This window comes from Columba livia, chromosome 9 (genome assembly GCF_036013475.1).
Source record: "Columba livia isolate bColLiv1 breed racing homer chromosome 9, bColLiv1.pat.W.v2, whole genome shotgun sequence".
Lineage (NCBI taxonomy): Eukaryota > Metazoa > Chordata > Aves > Columbiformes > Columbidae > Columba > Columba livia.
This window is the reverse complement of record NC_088610.1, coordinates 23,975,594-24,001,610: the sequence shown is the minus strand read 5'-3', so window position 1 is coordinate 24,001,610 and position 26,017 is coordinate 23,975,594. Positions and strand designations below refer to the sequence as shown.

Sequence of the window (26,017 nt, the reverse complement as noted above, 5' to 3'; positions counted from 1 at the left end):
TGAGAGCATTAATGACATACAGAGGTTCAATGGATAAAAACAAAGAGAAGCCTGCAAGTCAATTAGCAGTAGAACTTGGAAACAACAGCAGCCGGCCCTCAAGGACAGAAGTTTGCATGAATGATTATTACAGTGTGCAAGTGCTAGGGAATTCAACTCAGGAAAAGGAAAGCATGCTAGACTCAGACAAAGAAAACGTGCTGTCATCACCTGCTTATGTGCATTTTAAGGGTAATATTACTGTCTTTCAGGATTTTTTTAAAGTACCTATGCTTTTTAACGGGACAAGTGTTATTTAGGTATGAGGTGGAGCTCAGTGCTATTGCAATATTAATGAGAGTACTATACTCAAGGAAAGAGCTAATGGATCTTTAAGCAAGCCTTTGAAAAATGACTACTCCTACGCAGTGCAGCCGCCTCAGGTGAGCAATAGTGAGTGTTAGAGCTGCTATTTAAGTCGATGCCAATGTTCTCTTTGTGTGAAAGTGAACGCATGAACCCCCCTGCTCTGCACTTCTCAAAGAAGAAGTCATCTTGGACCACATTTTCAAAACACTTCCAAGATACAGTGAGAAACCCTAGACCCATTTTTTTTTTTACTTAGTGGTAGGCCTCTTGTACCCCTAAACTGGGAGAAGGGCCACTCTAGGGTTTATGTCTATTCAATGGAGAGATAATGGCACCCTTAAAGAGTGACAGAAATCAAGATGGGTGGAAGCACTCCTTGGAGATGCCTTTCTGTCTTCTGGATATTATAGGGGGAATCTAAAGTAACTACATCTTTGTCCCAGTGTCTGAAGCTTGATGGGATGAATTGGTACCATAGAAGAATTTGAAAAGTGCCTCAGAAAGTTAAGAAGCAAGATGATAGACTTCCTTAGATTATTTATAAAATTGATTCCTAACTGCTTCTTTAGTCACCTAATAAATTTGCAAATTTGAACTTCTAAACATACAAACTGGCACAGGAAGCTTCCAGGGAATCCTATTACACATTGTAAGCTGTCTGGCTTCATTTAGGCTCTGTCAGCAGTGGAATCATCACATTACAGTGGCTCAGTGGCTGGCAAAGCAAATAGCACTATGAAGGGATTCAGAAATCAAATTAGCAATTATCTTCATTGACTCATTGAGTTTGAAGCCAAAAGCACACTGAGTTAATCTGAACTTCCACACACTGAGTTCACTATACTCTCACCCATATGTGCAGCATGTTTTCCTTCACCTTTACAGCATATCTTCCAGAAAGCTGCCCCACTTAGAATAAAAAACTTTAAAGAATGACCCATGAGCATAAGCAGTTAATTTCAGGAATTACTCACTATGCCACTGCATCAAAACCACCAGTTACAATACAGAATGTTTCAAAAAGATGGAACTAATTTCAGCAGTATACAGCATGTTTCAAAAAGATGGGCCTAGTTTGGAATCACTATATCTCTGCAACCATGAACCACCCATGAATGAAACTCTTACCACTTCAAAGAGGGGACAGAGAGTTTCAACTAATTCCTGTCGGCTGCTTCTCCCAGCGCACAAACAGCCCCCAGCCTCAGACATTCACAAGATAGCAAGCCCGCAATGCAAGGCAGACACCAGCCTTTTGGAACACCCCGTACTTTCTCTGCCATGCAAGAATCCCAACACCAGCTCAAGGGCTTTCAGGTTCTCTCATGCCAGGAATATTATTTAGAGATAGACTATTATTTTAAAGCTTGATCTGGCTAGATACAAACACCTTAGAACTCCAGAAAGGTTAGAGCAGATGTACAGATGGTATCTTAATGTGTTTGTTTCAAATGCTGTGGAAGAAACAAGAATGAATGGCTGCTTGGATCTTCTATATGGAGATCCTTTGTGGGCTCCAAGCCTCTGAGGTGTCAAATGCCGTGATGAACGTGAGGGCTGGGGATATTTTTTTTTACTGCACTGGCCTAATGCTTTGATTCAGCATAGATGCCTGTCAATATGAACAGTTCCAGCAAAGTTAATGCCTGAAGCAGACACCTTTTATACACCAAATTAGGACTACTAGATCTCAAACTGTGCTAATTCTGAGGGAACACGTGCTCTCTTGATACACCTTAAATTTTGTAAAAGCCTGTTCTGCAATAATTTTTTCTCTCACTTAAAAGTGGGGCCTAGCTGAGACCAAAACCCATTGTGTAGGGTGCCACATGAAACAGCAGGAAGAATTCACGTCTCACAGATCTTACATTTTTCTGAAGGCTTGTAGCTTTTCAGAGTTGAGTGACATTTGAACAAAGAATGTTCAAAATATTGCCTTAACTCTTGGGGCTGAAATAATTTCTTTGAAGACATGGATGCTAGCTGAATGTTATTGCAGAGCTGGAAACCAGACGGTGCACCTTGAAATACAGACACTGCTGGCAATAAAACAACAGTGAAAGCACAGTCCCTGAAATCACTCTGCTTTTTTTGCTTGAATGGTTTTGGAAAACAGCTTTGTGCATTGGAGCCTACTTATCAACCTGTTCAAAATAAATAAACAGCACCTTATCTGGTGAGTTGGTCTCAGAGATGGGTTGTATTAACCCTTTTTGTACTGTGTCTGTTAAATGATAAGCTATAGGAGGAAGGGCTGCCTCTGACAGAGCACAGAGATGCCCAAGCCTGTGTAGTTACTGGGATACAAACAACAGTAGAACTTTCCATTTCTGGTTGTTGTCAGATCATGGAGCAAGTCATGTAAAGAGCTTTTAGTGTGTGCTCGAAAGCCTGTTTTATATAGATGAGGTTTTCAGCAATTGATCCACACACTGCAAAAATCAGTTGCATACTGGCTCCATGCCTGGAGCTTGATTGTTCCCATCACTGGTTTCTGGTGAATGCTTTCTGCAAGGTACATAGAAATTGTCAAGTAATTGTCTCTTAAGCTTTTGCATATACAAAGAACACACAACATGGAGAGCATTATCCTCTCTAGATTCATCAACTACTGCACAAACAGGCATTGTCTGTAATATTTTTCATTACATTCTAATTTAGGGCTAACTGCTTCAGTGCTGGCCCAACGCATTAACATATGGGAAACTGCTTCAGTGCTTCAAATGGAAATCTTCACAGTTTTCACTTTGACAGTATTTTATAGCAACCTGCAAACACTTCCAGACCTGACACAGTAAGGAAACAAAAGGAGATCACATTTCTGCCCTGACTCAAATCCAATATGATCATCTTAGCAATGTTTAAGATGTCAGACTCTGCAGTACTGTTCTGTTATTGTATTAGTGGTGAGAGAGAGAAGAGATGTTTCTTAGTTCAACTAACTCTGCAAGCTCAATGCAGATGCTTGGTGCTGAATTCTTCCTCTTGCAGCCCACGTGTCTAAAAAATTTCCGCTTCAATGTCCATGTCTGAAAGATAAATATTCAGTCCTAGAAGTGATAGCGTGGAGGTTTGAAAAGAATTACAATTAAGTGAGAATGATCATTCAAGGGACCTAAATACCAAGGAGTAGATGAAGAGACACACTTCCGAGGCACACTTCCACGCTGACCTTTTCTGGTGGGAGATAATTTGCTTCTGGATTGTCTTAGCAACAACAAATGGCACTACACTGTGTGGCAGCCCTATTACTGCCACGTGGTCAGAGGATCTCTGTGGGAATATAGAGCCTGGCAGAAATTATTCTTAGGAAAGAATTCCGAGTACCTGGATTTGGGTGTGTAGAATGCACTGGCCCTTTTTCAGGACTGTTTCTGAAAAGTAGCAGTCAGATTTTCTATTTTCACTTGGAAAAAAAACAGATTACCTTAAGACTGCATAGCAGCGCTCAGCTGTAGAAATAAAACACTCTTAGTCAAGAAGCAATACCCTTGTCCAGAGCTCCTGCTGCTCAATCAAAAGGCATGCAGAGCTTCTGGGAGATGCAGATATTGGAGTCTGTTCCTATAAAAAGCCGAAGTCAAACACAAACAAGTCCTATAAATTCCAGTGTAGCTAGTACACAGCACAGTAACTCCCAAGAAACAACAGGCAGTCATCCTCCACTTCGTGAAAAGTTATTTTAATGTCTGACTGCTGGAACAGAAGGAAAAAAATACGGGGCCTAATGAAAACCCTTCTGAAGACATAATGATTTCCACTGATTCCATTGTTTGGCAGGCTGGGTTTAAGAGGGCAGGCTCAATATGGACTTGAAGACAACAAAGAGCAGGGTCTTCAGAGCAAGATGAGGTATTTGATTTTTAACTTATCAGTTGCTTTGAGCTTCAAGAATGAAATTAGGCAAACCAGATGCTCCCTCATCAATAGTTCTTCCGAAGTCAACTCCTGCCCTAAAACCAAGTCTTCACTAACAAGCAACATGTAACTGAAGCTTTCTCACCTAGGTTTAAAGAGACTAGAATATAGATCAGGAGCTTCTATGGGGGTGGCTATTAGGCTACAGCAGTCTGATGAGGGAATGCAAATATATGGTGGCTTGGCAATGTAGGTCTGTTTCACCACTTTGACACAGATTTTCTAAGTGACTGTGTTTAAGTCTTATTGTCCCTATGCTTTAGTCCCTTCAGTGAAAATTGAGTGCAACTACTCTTTTGATCTCTGCCTCTTCCCTTGCCTTGTCTTGCTTTTGGCTCTGAGTATAAATCCTCTCCTTTGTGCACATAGCACTGTTTTTAAGTGCTAATGGAATAGTACAGCAAATGTAAATGGAAGGTGAGAGTCAGAGCCCAGATAATTCAGAGGAAACAATTCCACTGATGCTGGCTGGCTATCAGGCCCAAACACAGTTATGAGTGGAAAATAGAGATGTGTTGTACAAGCTTTTTTCCTCTTCCTCTTCAGAATGGCTGTGATGAGACAGGAACTTTTCTGTAAGTTGCAAATGACCTAGCCCATCCCTGATAATCCTGTGCTTTTCAAAACTGCCTACAAATAAAAGTGAAGGCCAAAACTCTGTCCCTGCCAAACAGGCTACATCGCTAACAGTGGCATGACCTGCAGAGATGTTGGAGAAGCACGTGGTCTTCCTCCTGCCAGTTTGTTTTTAATCAGATCTGAACAACATAAGCTGACAATGAAATCACCAGAGTCTCACCCAGAAAGTTCCTCAGCTTTTGGCTGGACTTTTTGTTTGTCTGTTGTTCTCGGTGTACTCTGCAATCTGCTGCCTGGAGAGCTACACAGGCCTCACACCAGGAAGCTGCAGACGGCATCGGTTCCGCATGTAACTCTCCATACTGTTTCCTCTGGAGTAAGTGTCTCAAGAGATCGCTTCATTGCAGAAGCAGACAGAGCTGTCTGGAGTGCTACACAACCCACAGGCCAAAAGGAGGCAGATGAGAGGAAGCATGTTCTCAGCTACTGGTCAAGGAGCATCCCCATCTCTGCCACACTCTTCTCATGCACCTGGGCAAGTCTCTCAGCCTTGCTATCAGTATGTTCGAGCTAATCTGGCATTGTTCTGCTTAAAGGCAAGTCCCATTTTCAAAAGACATTTAGGCTTCTCTCTCAATTCTGAAGTCTTAGCCCACAGATTTTCCTAAGACACAAGTGTCTAAGTACTTGAATTGCTCTGAAAATGCTTATCTGTTCTATCAACACAGTAGATTGTTGCTCACATCGACTTTCGCAAAATCCAGCTCTCAAGGCTAACGAGAGCTGAGAAGACAAGCAGCACAGCCCTTCCTGTTTGTCTTCAATCACCATATGCCTCCACCATCCCTGGGAGCCTGGCTGCTGGCAGTGATACAGTCTGTGCTGCTGCCATCTTCGTACTAGCTACATTCAGCTGGAGCAGAACCTTTGTGCAGTCTGCAAGCAAACTTTGTGTTCCAGATTTGTTACACGGATACATTATGTTTTGCAAATTTGACTGGAACAAAACCCAAATAAACTTAAAAATCTGGGCCCTTCACAAGTTAAAACAATACTCCTGTTAGGAGACCTGTCCGGATGGTAGTTGTCCTGCACTGCCTGCATGCTGCAGTCCTGCCCAGGACCTCTGTACAACACCACAAGAACCCTCTTCAGTTGATAAGCAGACACTCATCTCACACGACAATGTGACAAAACCTGATCACACAGATTCATTTTTGCAGGTAAAATGTTCCAAGGAATTTTAATCCTGGGTGCAGGTCAATTACCCAGAGGAATGGTCTTTTCCACTGGAGAGAAGGAAGTATGTTAGGGCAGCCTAGATAAAGATTTTTGTCCAAGTCTATGATTTACCTTTCCGTTTGAGACTGTTATGTACAGGGCTAAGGCAATACAACCTTCTGGAAAACTCAAACTATGTTCTTTTCCATCTCCCTCTCACCAGGGAAACTTTATAGGCTAGGTATGAACTATCACCAAGTTGGTTAGTTGCACAAACACTTAATCAAACCTGCTTTAGTTTTGGCCCTATCTTCTGCTCTGCTGTTCTCACATAATGCCTAACTAGTTTCAAGTTGCCCATAACCTTCATATTGAAGCTCTGAAAAACTAATAAATACAGTAATAAGCATATAATAACTTTGGAGTCCTAGTTCTTTTAATTCCTTATGCAGGTGTTCTCCAGCAGCAGCTCTCCTGGTCTTTCTGTTGCAACCAGAGTTGTTTGGTCAATTTATTAATACTTTTCATTAACCTGCAAGCAATGCTGATTCTTAATGTGATTTTTTTTAGCTCAGTTGAGCACTGTTGTGTTATAATAGTATTAATAGCATTAATTATAGCACTTAATAATGTTTGTATGTATTTTGTTTAAAAGATTTTGTTTATCATTAATGAAATGCTTGTTTTACAGTAAAATTATATTTTATGAACCAAAGTAGGTAATTTGAAATTTAAATTTCAGCAGCACATGAAAAAAATCTATGAAGACCCTCAAATGACTATGAAAATTCAAACACGGTGGTGGCAGTCAAAATTTAGCATATATTGAAGAGACACATTATGTCAGCTGCTTTATGACAAAGAATTCCAATTGATTTTAACAGGTATGCTGTAACTACAACTGGCAAGTTGAACTTCAGTCTTGGTTTCTTTGATTCAGGACAACTATGGGGGTAAAAAAAAGAGGATTTAGTAACTGAGGCATTCCAAACATTTTTTTAAAGTTACTAGTGAGGGATGAGTCTTACACTGTGCTTTGAATGCGACCACACTGAAGGTGCAATTATGAATAGGCTGAAAATGTCAACAAAAGCCGTCACTTCCACACTTCACTGGCAAGCAATTTGAAAATGACCCATGTTTATAATAGTATTCATCTAAATATTCTAGTTCTTTTGCTAAGGCCTAAGACTCATGCAGCACAGTTCATTAGAAACTTCCTGATGAAAGTTTGATCAGCAAATGCAGAGCTCAATATATTTAATTCAAAACATTTCAGAATTTAATGGGATGATAAGCCTAATATGTATTTGCATGTGTTTCCAGCATACACTTGAGTTTCTGGCAGACCAAAGGTGTGTTGTTTCCTGGATCTGTGCCTCTGTTGGGCACTCTTAGACAGGACCTGTGTGGCACAGGACTTCCATGGCAATGGCCCTCACTCTGGGTTCACAGCCCTGAGTTTCCAAGGTCAACATAGTGTAGGACATGGGTCTCAAACAGCTACTAAACAGAAGCTTCATATTCTGTGCCCATGGAGATAGTTCATTCAGGAAACACCACGACAGTTTCTCAATTAATTTTAAAATGGTTTTAAACCTAATCTGAAAACTAAAGCTTTATATGAATCCAGACAGCCAACACTTTGAATACATGCCAAAAAGGCAGCTGTCCCTTAGTGACTGCTCGCCAGGGATTGGATCTGATGAGGCTCCCAATTCCTCAAGAGGAATATTTTTTGTTCTAGAAGTGCTTGCTCCGCAGTCTAAATACTGTGTTACCTTCCACCTCTAATCCGATACCCCTAAGTTTCTGAAAATACTTTTCAGCAATGAAAGGTGAACAGCTTTAGCCTCAGAGAAAAGACTCGTCCATAAACAGATCTACACAAATCCCGTTTACTGGTTGTTTCTGTTCACAGACAGATGATCTTTTTCCCTCCTGTTCTGCCCTCACCACTTTTATGGTACTTCAAAGCGATATCAAAGCATGGACTACATTACAGCCATGAATTACACTATCACAGGCTTTCTATGCAATTTCTAGTTAGAATTGCTGTTGTGATCCAGGAGAGAGAATAGATGGGTAGGAGGAAGTCTAGGAGCTTGTTAACAGTAAGTGAAGTTGTAACTATGATGAGTACCATTTCTGTATTGCCCAGTCTTAAAACAAAAAGATGAGCCTGGGAAAAGTTCTAATAGGAGCTTCAATCAATCAGAGGAAATATTACATCTCCTTAAGAGGTTTTCCTCATTTTAAACTGCAACTATCGCACATATTTTGGGTTAGAAATGGAAAAGACAATTTGAATTGTGAAGAGAATTAACTAGTGACATAGTGTGTTCTCCATCAGTTCAGACTTTGCAATGTGTAGGCAGCACTGGTTCAAATAGAGTTTGGAGTTGTAATGCAAAAATCACCAAGATGCAGTTTCTGGTTGTTTTATTTAAGAGGTCACAGACTAGCTGGCCTTTTCTAGCCTCAAACACTCGTGTGACTGCTTGAACAAAGTGACTCTGTCATTCTCTGTTGTAGTTCCATGGCATGAGATCAGAAGATGTCCCTTTCATAATCATAAATAAGATAGGAAGAAAAGAAAAGAAAAATGCTTAAGTGTCTTAGTGTGACGGGGCTGACACTGAGCCAAGTGCTAACCTGTGCAGGAGATGCATTTAAAATTCCGAGAACCTACACGTCTTGGAGGAGAAGGACATTAACTGTAACCAGGTGACCATCCCGCACAGGGATCCGAACAGGGACGTTCCCACCAAACGCCGCGGAGGTTCCAGGCCAAGTGGCGCGTCCCGTCCCGCAAGGCCTCGGCCTCGGTGCTGGGGGGAGCCCGGGCCGTGCGGCCAGCGGGCGGCGCGGCGGGCTGACGTCAGGCCGGGCTGGCGCTGCCCTCCGGCGGAGCGGGCCGGCAGCGGGAGCGGGGCCGGCGGCGGCAGGTGGGTGCGGCGGCGCCCTCCACGGCCGGGGCACGGCGGCGGAGCCGGGAGGGTGGGGGCACGGCTCTGTGCGGCGGCCCTACAAGGCCCGGCGGTCAGCGCAGGTAAGCGGGCCGCGGGGCAGGCCGGGCCCGCAGCTGCCAGGTCCGGAAGGGCCCCCCCCCCCGGCGGAGCGCTGGCTCACGGCTGCCGTGTGCGCGGACGGTGAGACGGAGCGTTCAGGGCAGCGCTCGGGGACTCTGCGGGGCGAGCCAGCCGTGCCCGGCCCGCTGCGGGGTGCCGGGGAACGAGCGTGCGGGCGGCGGGGGAGCGCGGGCAGCGGAGCCGCCGCTCTGCCTTGGCCGGGCGGGGCCGCGGGCGGGCTGACGCAGCGGCCGGCAGCAGCGAGGGACCGAGCCCGGGCCAGCTGGGCCCTGGCAGGGCTGTCGGGGTAGCTGTCCCCGCTGGGAGAGGAAAAGGTGGGATGGTGCTTCTACAAATCGCCTGTGCCTGACACCGACTCGCTTACATATGGACAGGTTTGAACCGAGAGCAACATCTCTCAGTAGAACTAGGCATTGGATTAAATACACACAGCTGCGTGGAAAAAAAGGCCTGCACATAGCTAGTTGCAGAGTCAGAAAATTCCAAAAATAAAAAACTTGCTTTGTTTTAAGGTGGAGGGAGGAAAATAGGGTTACACTTGAACACTCTTGTGAGCTTTGTAGAGTTCTGTACCTGAAGTCTTGGGAATACAGTATGAGTGAGGTGTCTGTGGGCACAGCTGGTCACCTGGGACTCAGCTCTGTAGTTAGGTCTGTGTCACCAAGGCCCTTCCATCTACGTGGACTGCAGAATTGGGTTCATTGCTACTTTGACGGCATTAATCTAAATTGCTCTAGTAATTACAAGCTGCAGGAAGAAACATTTGATTAGTTTTGAAGTTTGCTTTTCCCACCAACCAACTGGGTTTGAGAATGAGAAGTCATCTGGAATAGACTGTTGGATATTCCACATGACTATTCTGTGCAAAGAAATGAAAACTGTTATTCCAAGGAGCCGGAAGCAGTAGCCTCTCCCCTTTGCTGCATTTGCTCTTGTGTTCAGTTTAGGGTGCTGCTGCTTCTAGATTTCAGACACCAAGGAACTTCTGTTGAGGCTGGTGATAAAAGAAATTTATTTATCTTTGCTTAAATCCCATTTTTCATGTTGGTTTCACTGAGCTAGCTTCACAAACAAATACTACTCAGTGCAGCTGATCTTGCCAGGCTACCTTCTAGCTCTATAACTACTCTTTTAAAGATAATGTGGGTTGATTGTGAATACTGTATAGGACTTCAAGTGAGTGTGCTTAAAAAGGACCAAAGAAGAATATGTAATTGTTTTTGCACCTCCTACTTCAGTGCTAACAGACTGTTCCTTGCTCTCTCTCCAGAGCTGAAGTTTTGGGCACTTAAATTCTATGTTGGGAAAATGTAGTTGTTGTATCTGGGATTACATGCGAGGTGCTGAAGAGCTGTTGAAGCCTCTTTTGCTATTGTAGCCCTAGATAGCTGTGAGACTTCGACTGTGAGGCATTCTGTAATGACAGGCAAAGCTTAATTTGTCAAGAGAAATGTTTTCTTCTTCATTTCTTCCTCTTGATGTGTCTAAGTTAAATCTAATTACGCTGTTGTGTAACAGATTAGGTTTAAAGGGAGCAACAAACATTCAGTGGCCTAATCTAGCACTTGCAACAGAACTGAAGTTCATGCAAGTTCTTTATTGGCTTTTAGACTATTAAAAAGCCCCTGGAAATATACAGTGATTTCACCTTAGTGGGCAAACTGGAAGGCACAGAAGCACAATTGGAGAGACCCCTTCCTCTGAAAATGAAGAACAAGAAGACTATTTCATTGTAAAGGAGAATCTAGGAGGAAAGAAGCATATACTGGGGTGATGGGAGAATGAGCTCCCTGGTACTGCTTTGTTACATAGGAAGAATAAATTGGCCTCTATTTCTGAAGCTCTCCCTCTGTAGACAGGTGTCAACAGCATGCTTAGACCTCACAGCAGGACCTGGTGACAAGGATTAAAGCAGGCTATGAGTTTGACACTCCCTTTCAGTGGGCTGTCAGCTAAATATTTGTTTTTCCATCAAGCTGGTCCAAAAGTCAAGTTTAAGATGTTTATCTTGGAGTTTAAACTTTACCTGCAGGTGGTTCTCACCATCACACCCAAGCCTGGGCTGGATGTGGCATTCCTTAAATATGAAATCCTGCTGGCTATAGTCTTCAGTGTTACAGAATTTGTCCAATTCTGGGAAGAGGACATAGCTACAAGTAACACCTGATAGATGTACACCTATACACCTATCAGAAAATAAGTGGGTCCTTACTAACTTTATATTTTACTAGAAGATAACAAAACTCTCTTCCTCCCTCTCTCCAAGCTTTAGACACATTCCTTGTCTGGGAGGAGTTCCTCTATCAAATCTGCTATGCCAGCTTCCCCTCCCCTCTTCTTATGCTGCTACAAGTAGAATGTTATCTGGTAGGTTTAAGTATGTGTCTCTCATATTGGCTTACAAGCCCCACAAATAATTTTCTAAAAAAGGCAGCCTTCTCAAGGGAGGCTTTAAATGCTTCTGTTCTTGCTTTTCTAGCTCAGTTACATCCAGATAGTTATGTTTTTATTAGTCCCTTTTAGAACAATAGGCAGAACACCATTATGCTATAAAATAAAACCTCATCCTCCAACATATCCTGTGGTTGATCTCTTTTCTTTAGGATGCTCATAAACCAGAGTGCAGTGGCTGAGTGCTTAATGTCATGTCTGATAACTTGAATTTAATGCAGGGTCCTTCCCATGCCATTTCAAGCTTCATTTAAAAGTTGAGGAGAAATAAGAATCTCACTTTATGGACTTAACTTATTTCAGTTCTTCTTGGAGAGAGCTAGTGATGATTTGGAAGAAATACTAGTCATAAAACCAGCTTTCGCCTTCTTGTTTAAGATTAAACTGTTTCAGCTTTTGTTCTGGCTAGACTTTGAGCCAGTGAATGAAAAAAAAAGAACAGAAGAGGAAGTACAGAAACAGAGTGCTCAGTAACTTGAGAGCGCAGAATACAGGAAGCATACATATGTCAAGAGAAGAACTTTGAAAGGAACTGGCGGTGAGTCAGGAAGCAGTCACTCCAGTCCATCTCTTGCTCATGTTGCAAAGGTGGTAGCTGTAAACTTGTGTTTTCCAGTTAAGCTTAAAAGTGGATTGCTACAATTGCATATTTGTTCCGTTTGTTTAGTTGTGCCTTACTGAATATCTTCAGCTGAGATGTATGTTGACTCTGCAATACTAGCTGGGTACACAGAGTTATAACATATGATAATACACATTGAGATGCCTCTTTCTAATGTATTATTGTGAAATACTGAAAACTGCTTTTCTCCCCCTCTTCTTCCTCTCCGTCCACTAGATTAAGCAACAATGGCATTTGTGAAGAGCGGATGGCTGCTCCGGCAAAGTAAGTCACGGGCATTTCACCTCCTTTTCTCCCCACTGTGTCTGACTTAAAAAAACAATAGAGCAACTTAGTCATTCCCAGGTCTTTTCTAAAACAAGTCTCTAGCTCTGTGGGCTGTTTGTTTGTTTGTTGTTTAACCTTTAGGACACTTCACAAAATGACCTGTTATGACAGCATTTGCATGTGACCCTTTGTGTATAGTGGTGGGAAACAGATATATCTTAATGTCTTCAATTAGTCATGCCCTCTGCTTGTTCTTGCAGCAAGTTAGAACTAAAGCACCAGGTTATGCACTTAAAATAAACCCAGTTGTGACTTTGAATACTAGGTAAAATATAGAACCCAATTCTGTAATGTTCTGAAGTGGGGATGTTGAACTGCAGGATTTTGCTTGGCACCTCAGAATGTCTGAGGCAACTGTAAAGGATTTCTGGGTTTATTTTTTATTAACTCTAGGACATAAATACTTCCCAATATGTGCCATTAAAAGTGACTGTCTGATTTTTAAGGTACTATTTTACGGCGTTGGAAGAAGAACTGGTTTGACCTGTGGTCTGATGGCCGCTTAATATTCTATGATGATCAAAATCGCCATGATATAGAAGATAAAATCCACATGCGAATCCATTGCATCAACCTCAGAGTGGGGAATGAATGTCGAGGTAATAATGAAACCTTCAGGATTTGTGTATTCAGAGATTCTTTACAACTTCACTGCCTGCCCAGCATACCAATTACAACAGTAGAGCGTAAACATGTGACTTCATTATTGTTAAAAAAACCCCAAAACACTGCCCCTGCTCACCACAAATAACCTCAACTCCACCAACTACTCAGTTCCCTTACAGATAACCATGGTGTGGTATCACCATGGGATAGATAAGGCTAGGGTTCATTCAGTACTTTTGTTTGAAACTCAGTGAGGACAGTGGCCATAATATGCAGGTGGCAGGCATGCACACGGGAATGGGACGTTCACACTAGACTTGTGTATCTGATTATAGAGCATGACTGTTGTAGTTATAGTGCTGGCTGGAGCGAGAGGCAGGACTAGAAATAGGAAACCTCAGCACGTTTTTTTTGAGTATCATTAAGTTCACTTCTAGCATTTGTTAGAACTGCACTTGAAGCTGACAAAAGAGAATGACCCAAGTGTTGCAGAGAACTTATTGCTAAGTGTGGATCGGTTACAGATTACAGATTCTGCTGTAAGACACTTGCATTTCTTAGAAATTATGCTTAGAGGTACGTACTTCCAGGATACTCTAAAGAGCGAGAAGAGGTTATTTCTTTCTGTAATTTGTTCTGATGACATGGAAAGCAGATACAACTGGCCCTAGTTTATTTTGTCCAGACTTTTGCATAATTGGCTCCCTTGTAAATGTGATCATGAAATTCTGCTTATAGATATTTCATAACTCATCTCTTTTTTCTGACTCAGATTTTCAGCCTCCAGAGGGGAAGCAGAGAGACTGTCTACTGCAGATTGTTTGCCGTGATGGGAAGACAGTCAACCTCTGTGCAGAGAGTGCAGATGACTGCCTGTAAGTCTGCCAGAGTATATTTGTTTTGCTGCCTCTTCCTCTCTTTATCTTTGTTTTTCTCTCTCTCCCTAATTTTCCACCCTTCAGACTTTCAGAAACATGTTTTACAAAAATTTTCAAGCAAGTAAAAGCAGGCTTTCGGTGACAAAAAATATGGCTCTCATATAAGAAGTTGTCTAGCTCATGCAAACTAACTGCATGTTAAGTCACTGAAAACACTGAAGAGTGAGGAGGAGAATCTTATTATTATGGTAAATGCAATATTTGCTGAACAGATTTTTTGTCACTTTTCCCATTCTTCAAGTAGTACATGACCATGCATAGCCCAAGGACATCCTAATCAGTAGTAAAAGGAATAATACTCCATTATTGTGAACTCTCAACTGAGGTTGGCTATGCACAGTTAGATAACTTTTATCATCAGTGTTTGCCAATAAGCGTGATGCATCGAGCATGCTCCCAGCCATATGGCATGGGAGTGCCTATGTGAACTATATGTACCTTCTGTTCAAACTGTAATAGCGTCAAGACCCACATTCTCTAGTCAGCACAGATGCAGCTGTTCAGGCAGAAGATACAACTTCCCTCATGCATCTCCTCCTATTTCCTTATCCCGAGCATGGCTGCACATTACCTGGTTGTCGTGCTTGCAATGAGGACCTTCAGAACCACGCCTGTTCCTTCTTGTGTTCCTTCTCATTCCTTTTCAGCTCTGCAAATAAAGGAATTATTTCTCAATCTTGGTGTAACACCTTTGTGCATTCATTTTAGTGTATCATTAGACTTCGGCATATGCCGTATCTTAAACTCTGCTCCTGCAGTACCTCCGGTTGCTAACCTTGGTTTTTTCATAGTCCTAAAAAGAAAAAGTTACATCACTTTTTATCAGTGTTCCACTAACAATATATGTTGTTTTTTGCAGGGCATGGAAAATTGCTCTCCAGGATGCCAGAACAAACACAGTAAGTGTACTACCTATACTGACAGAGAATCAACACATCACTGTTATGTGTAGTTCAGCAGTTTACTTCTGAAATGATGTTCCATCATTCTCTGCTAGAGAAAACAGGGTCATGAGTATGATGGTAAGATGCTTGTGAGTGGGGAGAAGAGTGATTCTCTGGATCAACAGCACATCATCCTTGCAGCTAAGTCCAAGCAATGCATGCTGGGTTGAAGTGAATGATTTCATGGAATCATTTCTTTGGATGGAAGTGAATATTTGGGAAGCTGGCCTGTAAGGGAAGTGGGCACTGAGGCTCTGGGCAAAAAGTATGTCTTCTACAACTAATAAAAATGCACGTTCCACTCCTAGTGTTTGTGCCTACCAGGTGCAGTGGTAGAAGCAGCTTATTGCAACAAAGCTGTTTGTTAATGTACATCTTTTACATTGTGGGATGCTTCTCAGCAGAGACTAGGGGAGGAGCAAGAGATGCTTGGAGGGGAGTGCAGGCATGCCAAGGAGGAGTGTATTACCTCTGCATGCTAGGTGTGGAGACTGAAAAGGTCAGGAATCTAAGTCCTGGAGTTCTCTAGAGAACTGTATCTTAGGGGAACCAAATACATCCTCTTGTGGGTATTTTGAATTCGTTTTTCCTCCAGACTGCCTTCCAGAGTACCCTTCAGCACTAGCTTTCCTTAGATGGCTACACTGAACCAACCTGAGATGTTTCCATTTCATGTGGAAATACTTATTTTTCTAGAAGCTTATCTCAGTTTTTGATGGGTCACATTAACATTGCCACTGTACGGAGGCATCTGTCATATATAACTTAGATCTGTAGATACCCAAAGCAAACACTTGTCATAGCAAAACTACCCTGGACGATTGCCTCTGACTGCAGCCATGCTATGCTGCTTCATGGTGTTAAATGAGAAGTGAAGGAACTGTTCTCAGACAGAGGACAAAACACTCACGGTCTGTCTGCTCTAGTTTGGGGGGCTTTATCTTCCTTATATGTGAGACAGTGACTCCTGGTTTCAGGAGGTAGGAGCTGCTGCTTTTCATGTGTCTGACACTCAGCTGCCAGCCCTGCTAGATGGCATACAGAACTTACCAGTGCATCAGCTTTGTCATCCAAGGCAGACCTCTGCTACTGAGAGCAGGGCAAGTAGCTCTCTGCACAAATAGTATAATAAATTAGCACTTTCCAGACCTACTAGTGGTCTCCAACAAGGACTTGAACTAACTGGGTAACTGGGTTTGATTCCATCTGTAGGTGCCTGATAGAGCTTTCAAAAATATGGAGCATCCAGCAGTGCCTCATAATGTTACTGGAATAGCAGGGTGACCACTCTCGCTTTGAGTACTATGTCCCTTATAGCCATTTGCATTTTGTCTCATGTCTGTACAGAGTTCCCTGTAACACAACCGAGTACACTTACTGCTAAGATGTGAGGATTTGCTGGACTTTTTATCAGGTGGTGGAAGTACCTGCCTCTTCATTTAGTGCTTTCAGCAGTGCATTTCAAGCAATCCTTAGAATCTCCATCACAAGCTTGACCTGGGATATAGCCATAGTATGCCCTCAAAAGTCTTTCACCAGTCCAGGTACAAGAGACAATAGGAACATTCTCTCTCTATTGAGCTATTAAAATGTTGTCTTGTAAGTTTTAAAAACGGAGATTTTTTTCTTGTGATAGGGCACTAAGAGCATCTCGGTAGATTTCTGATATTGAGGCCAAGAACACAAGCCTACTGTAACAAATCTTAATTATCTTTGAGAGCTCCTTGTAGACGGATGCAAGTAAGTTATCACCTTTCCCTTGTGGCTGCCTTCAAAAAGGATGAGAATTACAGGTGGCATTTGCAAATTAATTCCCTAAAAACAACCAAGCCCCCCAAATCCTCATAGTTAAACCTCTTTTCTTGTATTTTTTTTTAAGTCTCCTTACAACCAGAAGCGAGAGGTGGCTAAGAATTGTGACAGTGTTCTGAAATGTTCGGGTGCCACTTTGGGCTACTGCATTTGTCTCCTTTACCTGCTCTTGCCAGAACTTGGTGATACCACTCGAGCGTGCCAGGAGGCAGCTAGCTTAGTTGTGAAGACCTTTTTATCTGGAAATAGAGGGTAATTTATAAAACCGAGACTATGAAATGATGGAAGGAGTCGGTGTACTTGCACATACACCTATGTATGTGTGTGTGCGCACAAACAGGTAAGAAATTTTATGACTCCTTCCTGTGGTTGACCAGGCATTTATATTCTCCCAGGTCTTTTTCCACAGTTTCTTTTTGCAGTGTTTTATAAGGTACTCACTGCTTTCTTAACATGCAGCATGTCTAAAGGTTAGTCTTTCTTTGGCATCATTAAGATTTAATCCTTGCACTACTCTAACTGTCTGTAGGAAAAGTTGATAACTGCTCCCTTTCCATGGTGTTTAGGGCTACGTGGGATCTGATGTGATGTATGATGAGACAGCCATTTCCTCAGCACCACCACCATATACAGCTTATGCCACACCATCACCTGAGGTAAGAATTGCAGTCAGGAAGCATTAAAATAAGTGAGGTAGCAGAAGTGGCCATCCTTCTAGTGGCCAGACTGTGCTCCCAAAGCACTGTGTTTCACAGTTAGGTCCAGCTTTAAGGTTTGTACAAAAGGAGAGTAAGGCACAATCTGTTCACTCCTATTTGAGATATGGATTTCCTTTGAAAAAGATGAGGCAAATTTGGTTTGAAGGTAAATAAAGGGATGTCTGCTCAGTGAACCTGGAAAAGAAAGCCCCTTAAAGACAGGGCAGAAGTTATTTGGTTAATCTTGAAAAATGTTGGCCACGCAGCTTTTAACATAAGCAGGTGTGACTACACTTTCACATTGTGTAAGCACTGGAAGGATATAAAATCAGGAGTTTTAAAAATAGAATTTAATGACTGGAGCTGTCACTTCTTACACATAAGGATTTTGTTGTATATAACTGTCATAGCAACACAGTAACTGTAGCTGCTGGATGCACACTTCTTTTGCAGGGGAGAAGGAGCAGCATTGGGGCAAAACCAGTATGCCTCAGGGATTTCTGGATGTTCTGACTCACGTGCAGTGATACACAAAAGGATAGTTTGGGGTATTATTACTTGTTGCACTATAAGTGCTCTGCTCCAGCCCCTCGCTGTTAGAAACAGCTGTTAAGAACTAAATGTGGTACTGGGAGCAGTATGCCTCCTCTTCTGGAGAACAAAATTCCTTCCAAAACACATGGCTACAGAGTATTTGTCCTGAATGTGACGTTTACTTGCAGTGTGCTAGTGGTAAGTTAGTTGGAGTTTCTCGGGATCAGCTTCTGCCTATCTGACACTTCCAAGCTATCCAGAGAGCTGCTGTTGGCATGAGGGCAGAGAGGAGAGGCTGGGAGGGCTGCTGTGGCTCTGCCTGATGAGCCAGGCCCTGATTCTGCCATTCACCATCTAGGAAGGTGCTGAGGAGAACTTTTTTCAAGCAGCTGTTGTAAATCCATTCCAGGTAGTAGACTATATCAGTACAGACTGGATATTTTTGTGAAACTTTGACTGCATTAGAAATGAGGGAGAATTGAACAAAGTGTGTAATTGGATACACAGCAAAGAATATTTTTGTGACAGACATTTTTCATTTCACCAGGTTTATGGCTATGGCTATGATCAGTACAATGGTGCATGTCCCCCTGCTAGGCCTCAAGTCTTCTACGCCTCCAATGGACAAGCTTATGCTGTTCCCTATCAGTATCCATACCAAGGTAATTGGCATCAATAATATCTTTCACCATCCTATAGAAGCTATTTGAGTCAATCTTTCTGACTTTAATTCTGTTAATAATTTCTCTTTACCACCCACCACTCCTGTGCAGCAGAGTGACAGAAAGAAACCTGACCTGTAACTGGAACCAAGTCCCCTTACCCTTTCACAACAAAATGAATGCAGTGAAATTTGTGTTATTTCACCTTCCAGTGTGATGCCAACATATTTAAATTACTTCATAAACTCTTTCTGAAGCACACAGAACTCTTTAACTACAGTAAGTGTGTTTTCTAAAGAAAGAAGGGCCAGACCAAGATTGATTCAGTACTCCATACTGGGCATCAATGGAGCTTTTAATTCATCTGTTGCTCATACACCTAGCTTAAATATTTCAATGCTGATATTCAGCTATGGCCTCAGAATTAAATGCAGGTTTCAAAGGTAAATCCACTCCCAAAGCATGGTAGTAACTGGTTCCTACCCCATGTGCTCAAATTGCTGTAAGGCAGTATGTTCAGCCTTGTGAAGTCTTCTATTGCTCTGTTCAGGTTTGTATAGCTTTCAATCCCAATAAAAGAGCGGCTTTAGAGTAGTGCGGGTAATAGAAATCAGAAGATTTAACTTACTAATTGTTCATTATCTGAATTTTTTTCAGTTTTGAGGGAGATTTTTTTTTCCATTTGATTTTTCAATTTTTTGTTACAATGGAGGTGTCTCAGCCTAAAGCTTTTACAGCTTTCCTCATCCAAGTTAAAGAGGACCTAAGATAGAGATCGTATCTATGCAAACACAGAGGAAGGTGGGTTCTGTTGGTTCTCTGCAGCTGAAAAGCAGCAGCTTGTTCAAAGTCCCAAGAGCCATTTTTAAAAACTACCAGTAGGCCTTAGAAATCAAGCCTCAGAAACCTGTGTGATAAAAATGCAGCATTAAACAGTAACTCTCTAAACAGTTTGCAAATCCAGTGTGTTATAGGTTGGGCATAGTAACCAAGCCTCTATGTTTTCCTTCACTAGGTTTACTGCAACCAAATCTTAGGGGTCAAGTCCACCCCTACCTTAACCCCTGTATATTTCGCTTCATTGCTTATTCTTTGAATTGACATAATCCTTCTCCTGAACTTTCCTGTCATGCATCATTGAGAGTCAGTGAGAGCCTCTTCTAGTTGTATTAGTAGGATTACTTCAGTATCTGCTATAAAAAACGTTGCAATATTTTCAAGAAAACTTAATCTTCCTGAAATGTCTGGAAGGGAAAGCTATACTTTTATGTTTGCTTTGCAGGTAGGAGCTAAGTCAGAAAACAACACTGGTGGATCTTGTACAATTGGTGGTTCTTGAGCTTTATGTTAGTTACTTCCTACTAGACCAGTCTTCATCTCAGAAGAAATGTAACTGTCACCACACAACAGATCAGTCCGGGATGTGAAGGCAGTAATTGTAAATAACTGATACATAGTTTCTGACAAACCCCTGGCTTAAGAGCTGCCAAAGACTTTATTTGCCTTAACTTCAAGGTTGAATCTATTTTTAGACCCATTTCTTGGATTAAATCCACTAACTGTTTGATAGAATGATACAAGTAATTAATAGGTTCTTTGCTAATATAAATGCAGAACAATGTTCAGCTTTACATTTTGATGAGCTGTTCTCCCAGATATTAAACTATTACAAGGTTAAAAGAGTTGCTAGGCCTCTGGATTTATTTAATAAATGCGGAGGCTGAATCCAAAGCAGAGATGCATTCTGCCTTTGTAGCTGACATCATCTTAGTGTTCAACAAGGGTGAAAGAATGGGCACGTTTTGAAATCACAATGTACGGTGTTAAGATACACGTTTCTTTTGCCCCAGCTTAACAATATTCTATTACCTAGGACCTTATGGCCAGCCCCCTGCGAACCATGTCATCATTCGAGAGCGTTACCGTGACAGCGATGGAGATCTTGCACTGGGCATGCTTGCTGGAGCAGCAACTGGAATGGCTCTGGGATCGTTATTCTGGGTCTTCTAGATTACCCATTCTTTGTCTTTGTAGTTCCAAAAACCTTTATTGTGTGCAATAACATATTGGCAATGTTGTTTACTGTTAAACTTTAAGAAATGCAATAGTTATTTTTCAGTAGTGACATCTTAATAACTGATTCTTAACTGTCCTAAGGAGAGTTTAAAGGCACTGTTTAGTTAAGTGGTTGGAGATGGCATGTGTTGCTCTTGAATTCTGTTTTAATGTTTGAAGTTACAAGGATTTGTACTGATAAGGATCAGCATGAGCACCAATGTAACATGGTAGCAGTCACTAGATTTATGAATAGACTGTTACTGTAAGCACTATAGAACAAATGGATTTTTTTGGGGGGTCTAAAATCTGGTCCAAATAGCAGATTTACAGGAGCCTTGCATTAGTATATGTGTAACACTGGCTTCTAAACATTCCCTGGACAAACACAGAGCTCAGCAGAAACTCCTTGGCAAGCAGCCTGCCATGCTTGAGGATTTTTTTGTTTTCAAACTTGCCTGCAGATGGTAGTATATTTTCTTAGATGGAGTCCTATACCTGTCTCTCACACCATCCAGGGGAAGTTGTTCTTGAGAATGTATAAACAAACTGCTAGGAAGCAGCAGCACTCCTCAGTTTTTATTCTCCCAGAAATGTGAATGACCAGTGGCAAGGAAGGCCAATGTTTGTTGTTCCACCTCCCTCTTTATCCTGAATCACTCTTCTCCAGATGGAAGTAATGGATTGTTAACTTTGCAAGTGGTCTTCCTTGTCTGTAGAACAGTTGCCTGAGACACTGTAACAACTGCATTGCTGAGGAAAAGGCCATTGCCTAGTGTCTCTGCTAATTACTGCCATCACTCTGCAGGAGAACTAACTTGGACAACCCTTGTGCTGTTGGGCATACCGGGATCCCTCTGCAGGCAGTAACAGTCAAGAGGGGGGAGACAAACAGCACAAGTAAACCTTGAAGAGGCACTTTGGCATCAGCTTCCTTGCCATGGCTGGGATAGTGTCCGCCTCGTAGCCTCCAAGGTTTCCTGAACCAGGTTCATTATTGGCAATTAGTTTTGAGCACAGCTGAACCTGGGTTTGGTCTATGCACACTTCCCCCTCACATTCAGCAGGTCTTTTCTCCCTCCATGACTTGTTAAGGAAAACACTCCAAGGAGCCTGACTGACGTGCTCCTGTGGAGTGCTGTGCTATAGGCTGTAACCTGGAGTGCAACTGTTATGTGTGTTACGGGACCAGTTACTTTATTCTGTTATAACCATTGCTGAGCTGTGGTTGGCAGGGTAAAGAGAGCTCTGAAAAAATGCACATGCTTTCTTATTCAGGTAAAATAGGCAGGGTGCCTAAGTTGATTTCTTTTTAGTAAGAGGACTTATTTTTTATACTTCCACTTTTAGCTTCCTGTATTCATAGTGTTTTAATATGTTAAGTCTTTCTTATATTTTCATTCAAAAGTAGGTTAATTTCCTTAAGGTTCATGGGGTTTCAGCAATAGAGGTCTCGGACAATAGTTTGGGCAGCAGCCAGGGGAAGCACTAAGCTTTCATGACTCTTAGGACCAACTCCACAAACTGCAATCATTGTAAGTAAAGAGACAGATGTAATCCTGGCTGCATTACTAAGATTGGGCCTAATACAGGGAATGTAAACTTCAAGAAACTATGGCTCATTTCTGTACATCAATGTGCATGGATGTTCGTTCACAGATTAATACAAGCTGCATATGTTTTGCCAATGGTATGTACTGAAAGGACTTGTTGTAGATTCAGAAGTGGACTAAAGCAAAAGTTTCCTATTGCTAGTCTAAACCAAAAGGGATTGGAGTACACTACTGAAGTTCTCTTAGAGGCCTGATACCCTTGAGTTCAGAAAGAGATGGTGATTGTCTGGAACTTAAGTGAACAAACATTTCTACCCTTTTTAAGCCTTGAGATAACCTTGAAGCTGATTACAAGTCTGTAGTCCTGTTTAGTTTGTCCTTTGCAATACAAGTAGTTCTGCAGAATGTCTCCATCTCCTCTTCTTCCTGTAGGATATTAACTTATCAGGGGTGGGAGAGAATAAAACAATTGAATACCACTGTGATTTCTTTTGAATTTCATAACGGTTGTGACAGAATAGCACAAAATAAATTAATAGCTGGAGGCTTGAAGAGACGGCCATGCCAGCTGCTGCAGACAATACAGGAAGAGGCAGTGGGTGTGGAAAGGTCTTTTCCAAAACAGATTGAAATGACAGTCTTAAGCAGATGTTTGTTTCTGAATGGTGCTATTCATGATGCTGTGATTCCAATTATAGCTGCACAGCACCCAAGTACACACTTTCCAACTTGGGCCCAATACTTGACCTCCCTAAACCTATGGGAGGTCCACAGCTACTACAGTGCCACTGATTTTACAGCATACACTGTAAGTTAAGGATGACTAAATCTGTTGTATAGCAGTTACAGTCCAATTAGAATTAAATGTCAGTGCTTACAGAGGTCATGAATCTATATGCTCATCTGTGACTACTTTGAGACTCTCAGTTATGGACAGCTAGACAGAGCCAGGCTTCCAGAGAATGGGGTGGAAGTGCTCAGCCTTCTGCTAAGTCTGATCACATTAAAGATGTGAACCAGGGGACCCTCCCAAATTCTTAGTTACATGCGAAAACACAGCTGTTGGCTTCTTTCACTTGAATCGGGGCGGGGCTAGAGAGCCAGCCTCTTCTAGTGAGTAGGTAAAGGCCTATGAACTACAGAGGAACGGGATCAAAGTGTTTATTACTGCACTGACTTTTGACTAAGATGCTATTTCTAGTGCTGAAGCATTCTGATCTGCATCTAGATGGAGCTACTCTAAATCATAGCATTGTTTAGGTTGGAAAAGACCTTTAAGATCATCAAGTGCAACCATTAACCTAACACGGCCAAGTCCACCGCTAAACCATGTCGCTAAGCCCAACATCTACACATCTTTTAAACACCTCCAGGGATTGTGACTCAACCACTTCCCTGGGCAGCCTGTTCCAATGCTTGACAACTTTTTCAGTGAAGAAATTTTTCCAAATATCCAATCTAAACCTCCCCTGGTGCAATTTGAAGCCATTTCTCCTCTCATCCTGTCACTTATTACCTGGGAGAAGAGACCAACACCCTCTTTTCAGGTAGTTAGAGCGAGAAGGTCTCCTCTCAGCCTCCTTTTCTCCAGGTTAAACAACTCCAGTTCCCTCAGCTGTTCCTCATAAGACTTGCTCTCCAAACCCTTCACCAGCTTTGTTGCCCTTCTTTGAACTCTTTCCAGCACCTTAATGTTGTGTTTTTTTTGTAGTGAGGGGCCCAAAACTAAACCCAGGATCCGAGGTGCAGCCTCACCAGTGCCCAGTACAGGGGGACAGTCACTGTCCTGGTCCTGCTGGCCACACTATTCCTGATACAAGCCAGGATGCTGTTGGCCTTCTCAGCCACGTGGGGACACTGCTGGCTCATGTTCAACCGCTGTCGACCAACAACCCCAGATCCCTCTCTGCCAGGCAGCTTACCAGCCACTCTTCCCTGAGCCTGTAGCCTTGCATGGGGTTCCTGTAACCCAAGTGCAGAACCCAGCATTTGGCCCTATTCCACCTCATACAACTGGCCTTGGCCCATCAATCCAGCTGGTCCAGATCATTCTGTAGAGCCTTCTTACCCTTGAGCAGCTCAACACTCCCACCCAACTTAGTGTTTGCAAACTTACTGAGGGTGCACTTGATCCCCTCATCCAGATGGTTGATAACGGTATTAACAGAACTGGCCCCAATACTGAGCCCTAGGAAGCACTACTCATTACCAGCTGCCAACTGCATTTGCCTGCCTTTACCACAACTCTTCGGGCTTGGTCATCCAGCCAGTTGTCACACAACAATGGCTTCATTTTGTTTATTCTTCAGTGGAGATTCAATAGGTGATGGAAGCAGCTAAGCAAGCTGAGTAAAGAAAATTCATACCCATGTTTCTCAGATGTGTTTGTGTTTTTTCCTCCTTATGATACAACTAAGATAGATAGGTGTAAGTCATGGAGGGTAGCATGCAGCAAGTGTTTCACCCCCAGATCCTTCATGGTCTTGTACATTCTCTATCTTAACTGTTGTTTTTACTGTGTGTCCCTGTATGGGGATATAGCAGGAGATTTGGCGAGGAGGTTAGTTAACTGTAAATACGCTCAAGTGACTTGCACCTGTCTGTAGAAAAAGCACATACATCACACTAATTGTTTTACTGACCTTGTGTGCTTGATTAGTAGAACCTCTGTGTTAGATAACATAGGCCTGTGAGAAACTCTAGGCACCTTATCAATATGTCTGAGATTCCTGCTTTGTTGTGAGAAAGAGCGGGAGGCTGCACCTGCCTGAAGCCTGGAAATACAGGCGAGCTCAGCAGGCCCAGCGATCTTCCAGCAGGGCTGAACTGACCAGCACCTGCGTCCCTGCCTGTGTCACCTCTGCCTGGGAGCTTAGGTGCTACTTCGAAGATCCCCCAGTAGAGAGGTAACTAAAATAAAACTTGCTTTTTGCAATGCATTCGTGGCCTCTGGCTCTTTTTGCGACGTGCCTGCTTATGTGTACACAGTCCCCATCCTCATTATTAATTTATAGCAAAATACCCTTAGGAATAAAGTTTGTATTTAAGGGTAATTGTTTTGTCTTGATATGTTTACTAGCTTTTGTTCAATATTTCTCATTTAGTTAGTCTGTAGACAGGTATATGTTTTTCAAGCTTGTAGTCAGCTTACAAGAGATTTCCTTTGCAAAGAAACAGTGCCATAATGTATTCTGTGCACCTCCAGTCTTTCCAAAGTAAGTATAAAAATAAACTAAGACAACTGTGGCTGTTGGGGTTAGAGCTCAGGCTGACATATCCCAGTCATCTCAGTTACCATTTAATAAAGATGATGTAATGTCTCCACACTAACACCACTATACCAAGATTAGAATTAAGGCCTATTTCTTTTTTAATAGAGTTGAAGGCTTTGACTCAGAAATGCTTAATCTTGGATATATGCAACGCTGATCCAGATTTACCATTTGACGTTGTGTTATCAAATCAACAGATTTGTACTGTTTAGTATTACCATAAGCAGCTTGGAGCACAGATGTTGCTCTGGGCAGAATGCTACTGCTTGCTGTATTGGTATTTCCTGTTTCTGAATTGCTTCATTCATGGGTACAATCAATAAGTTTGCTTAGACAAAGACACTAAATGACCACAGCTAGCTCCACCACCTAAAGGCAGACTATC

The 26,017-nt window shown here is 42.3% G+C and overlaps 2 protein-coding genes across 8 annotated transcripts in view; one reads left to right on the top strand and one right to left on the bottom strand.

Annotated features, from left to right (window-relative positions):
* The window catches only part of FAM168B (family with sequence similarity 168 member B), a 305,947-nt gene that overhangs the window by 35,335 nt on the left and 244,595 nt on the right, over nt 1-26,017 (bottom strand). For both annotated transcript variants that reach the window (XM_021297424.2, XM_005509600.3), the window contains one exon: nt 14,674-14,751. The gene's annotated coding sequence lies outside the window, so the exon portion shown is untranslated. The remainder of the gene's footprint in view (nt 1-14,673; nt 14,752-26,017) is intronic.
* On the top strand, nt 8,917-22,839 carry PLEKHB2 (pleckstrin homology domain containing B2). Of its 6 annotated transcripts, none has more exons than XM_065074261.1 (8): nt 8,917-9,014; nt 12,448-12,495; nt 13,005-13,157; nt 13,937-14,039; nt 14,962-15,001; nt 17,425-17,514; nt 18,638-18,752; nt 20,626-22,839. In XM_065074261.1, exons 2-8 carry the CDS (start codon nt 12,459-12,461, stop codon nt 20,760-20,762), a joined length of 675 nt encoding a protein of 224 aa, XP_064930333.1. In that variant the 5' UTR covers nt 8,917-9,014; nt 12,448-12,458; the 3' UTR covers nt 20,763-22,839. The 6 variants fall into 6 exon arrangements, with proteins under 6 accessions (XP_064930333.1, XP_064930332.1, XP_064930336.1 ...); XM_065074260.1 differs by having other exon boundaries at nt 8,962-9,118; XM_065074264.1 differs by lacking the exon at nt 8,917-9,014 and adding an exon at nt 9,185-9,218.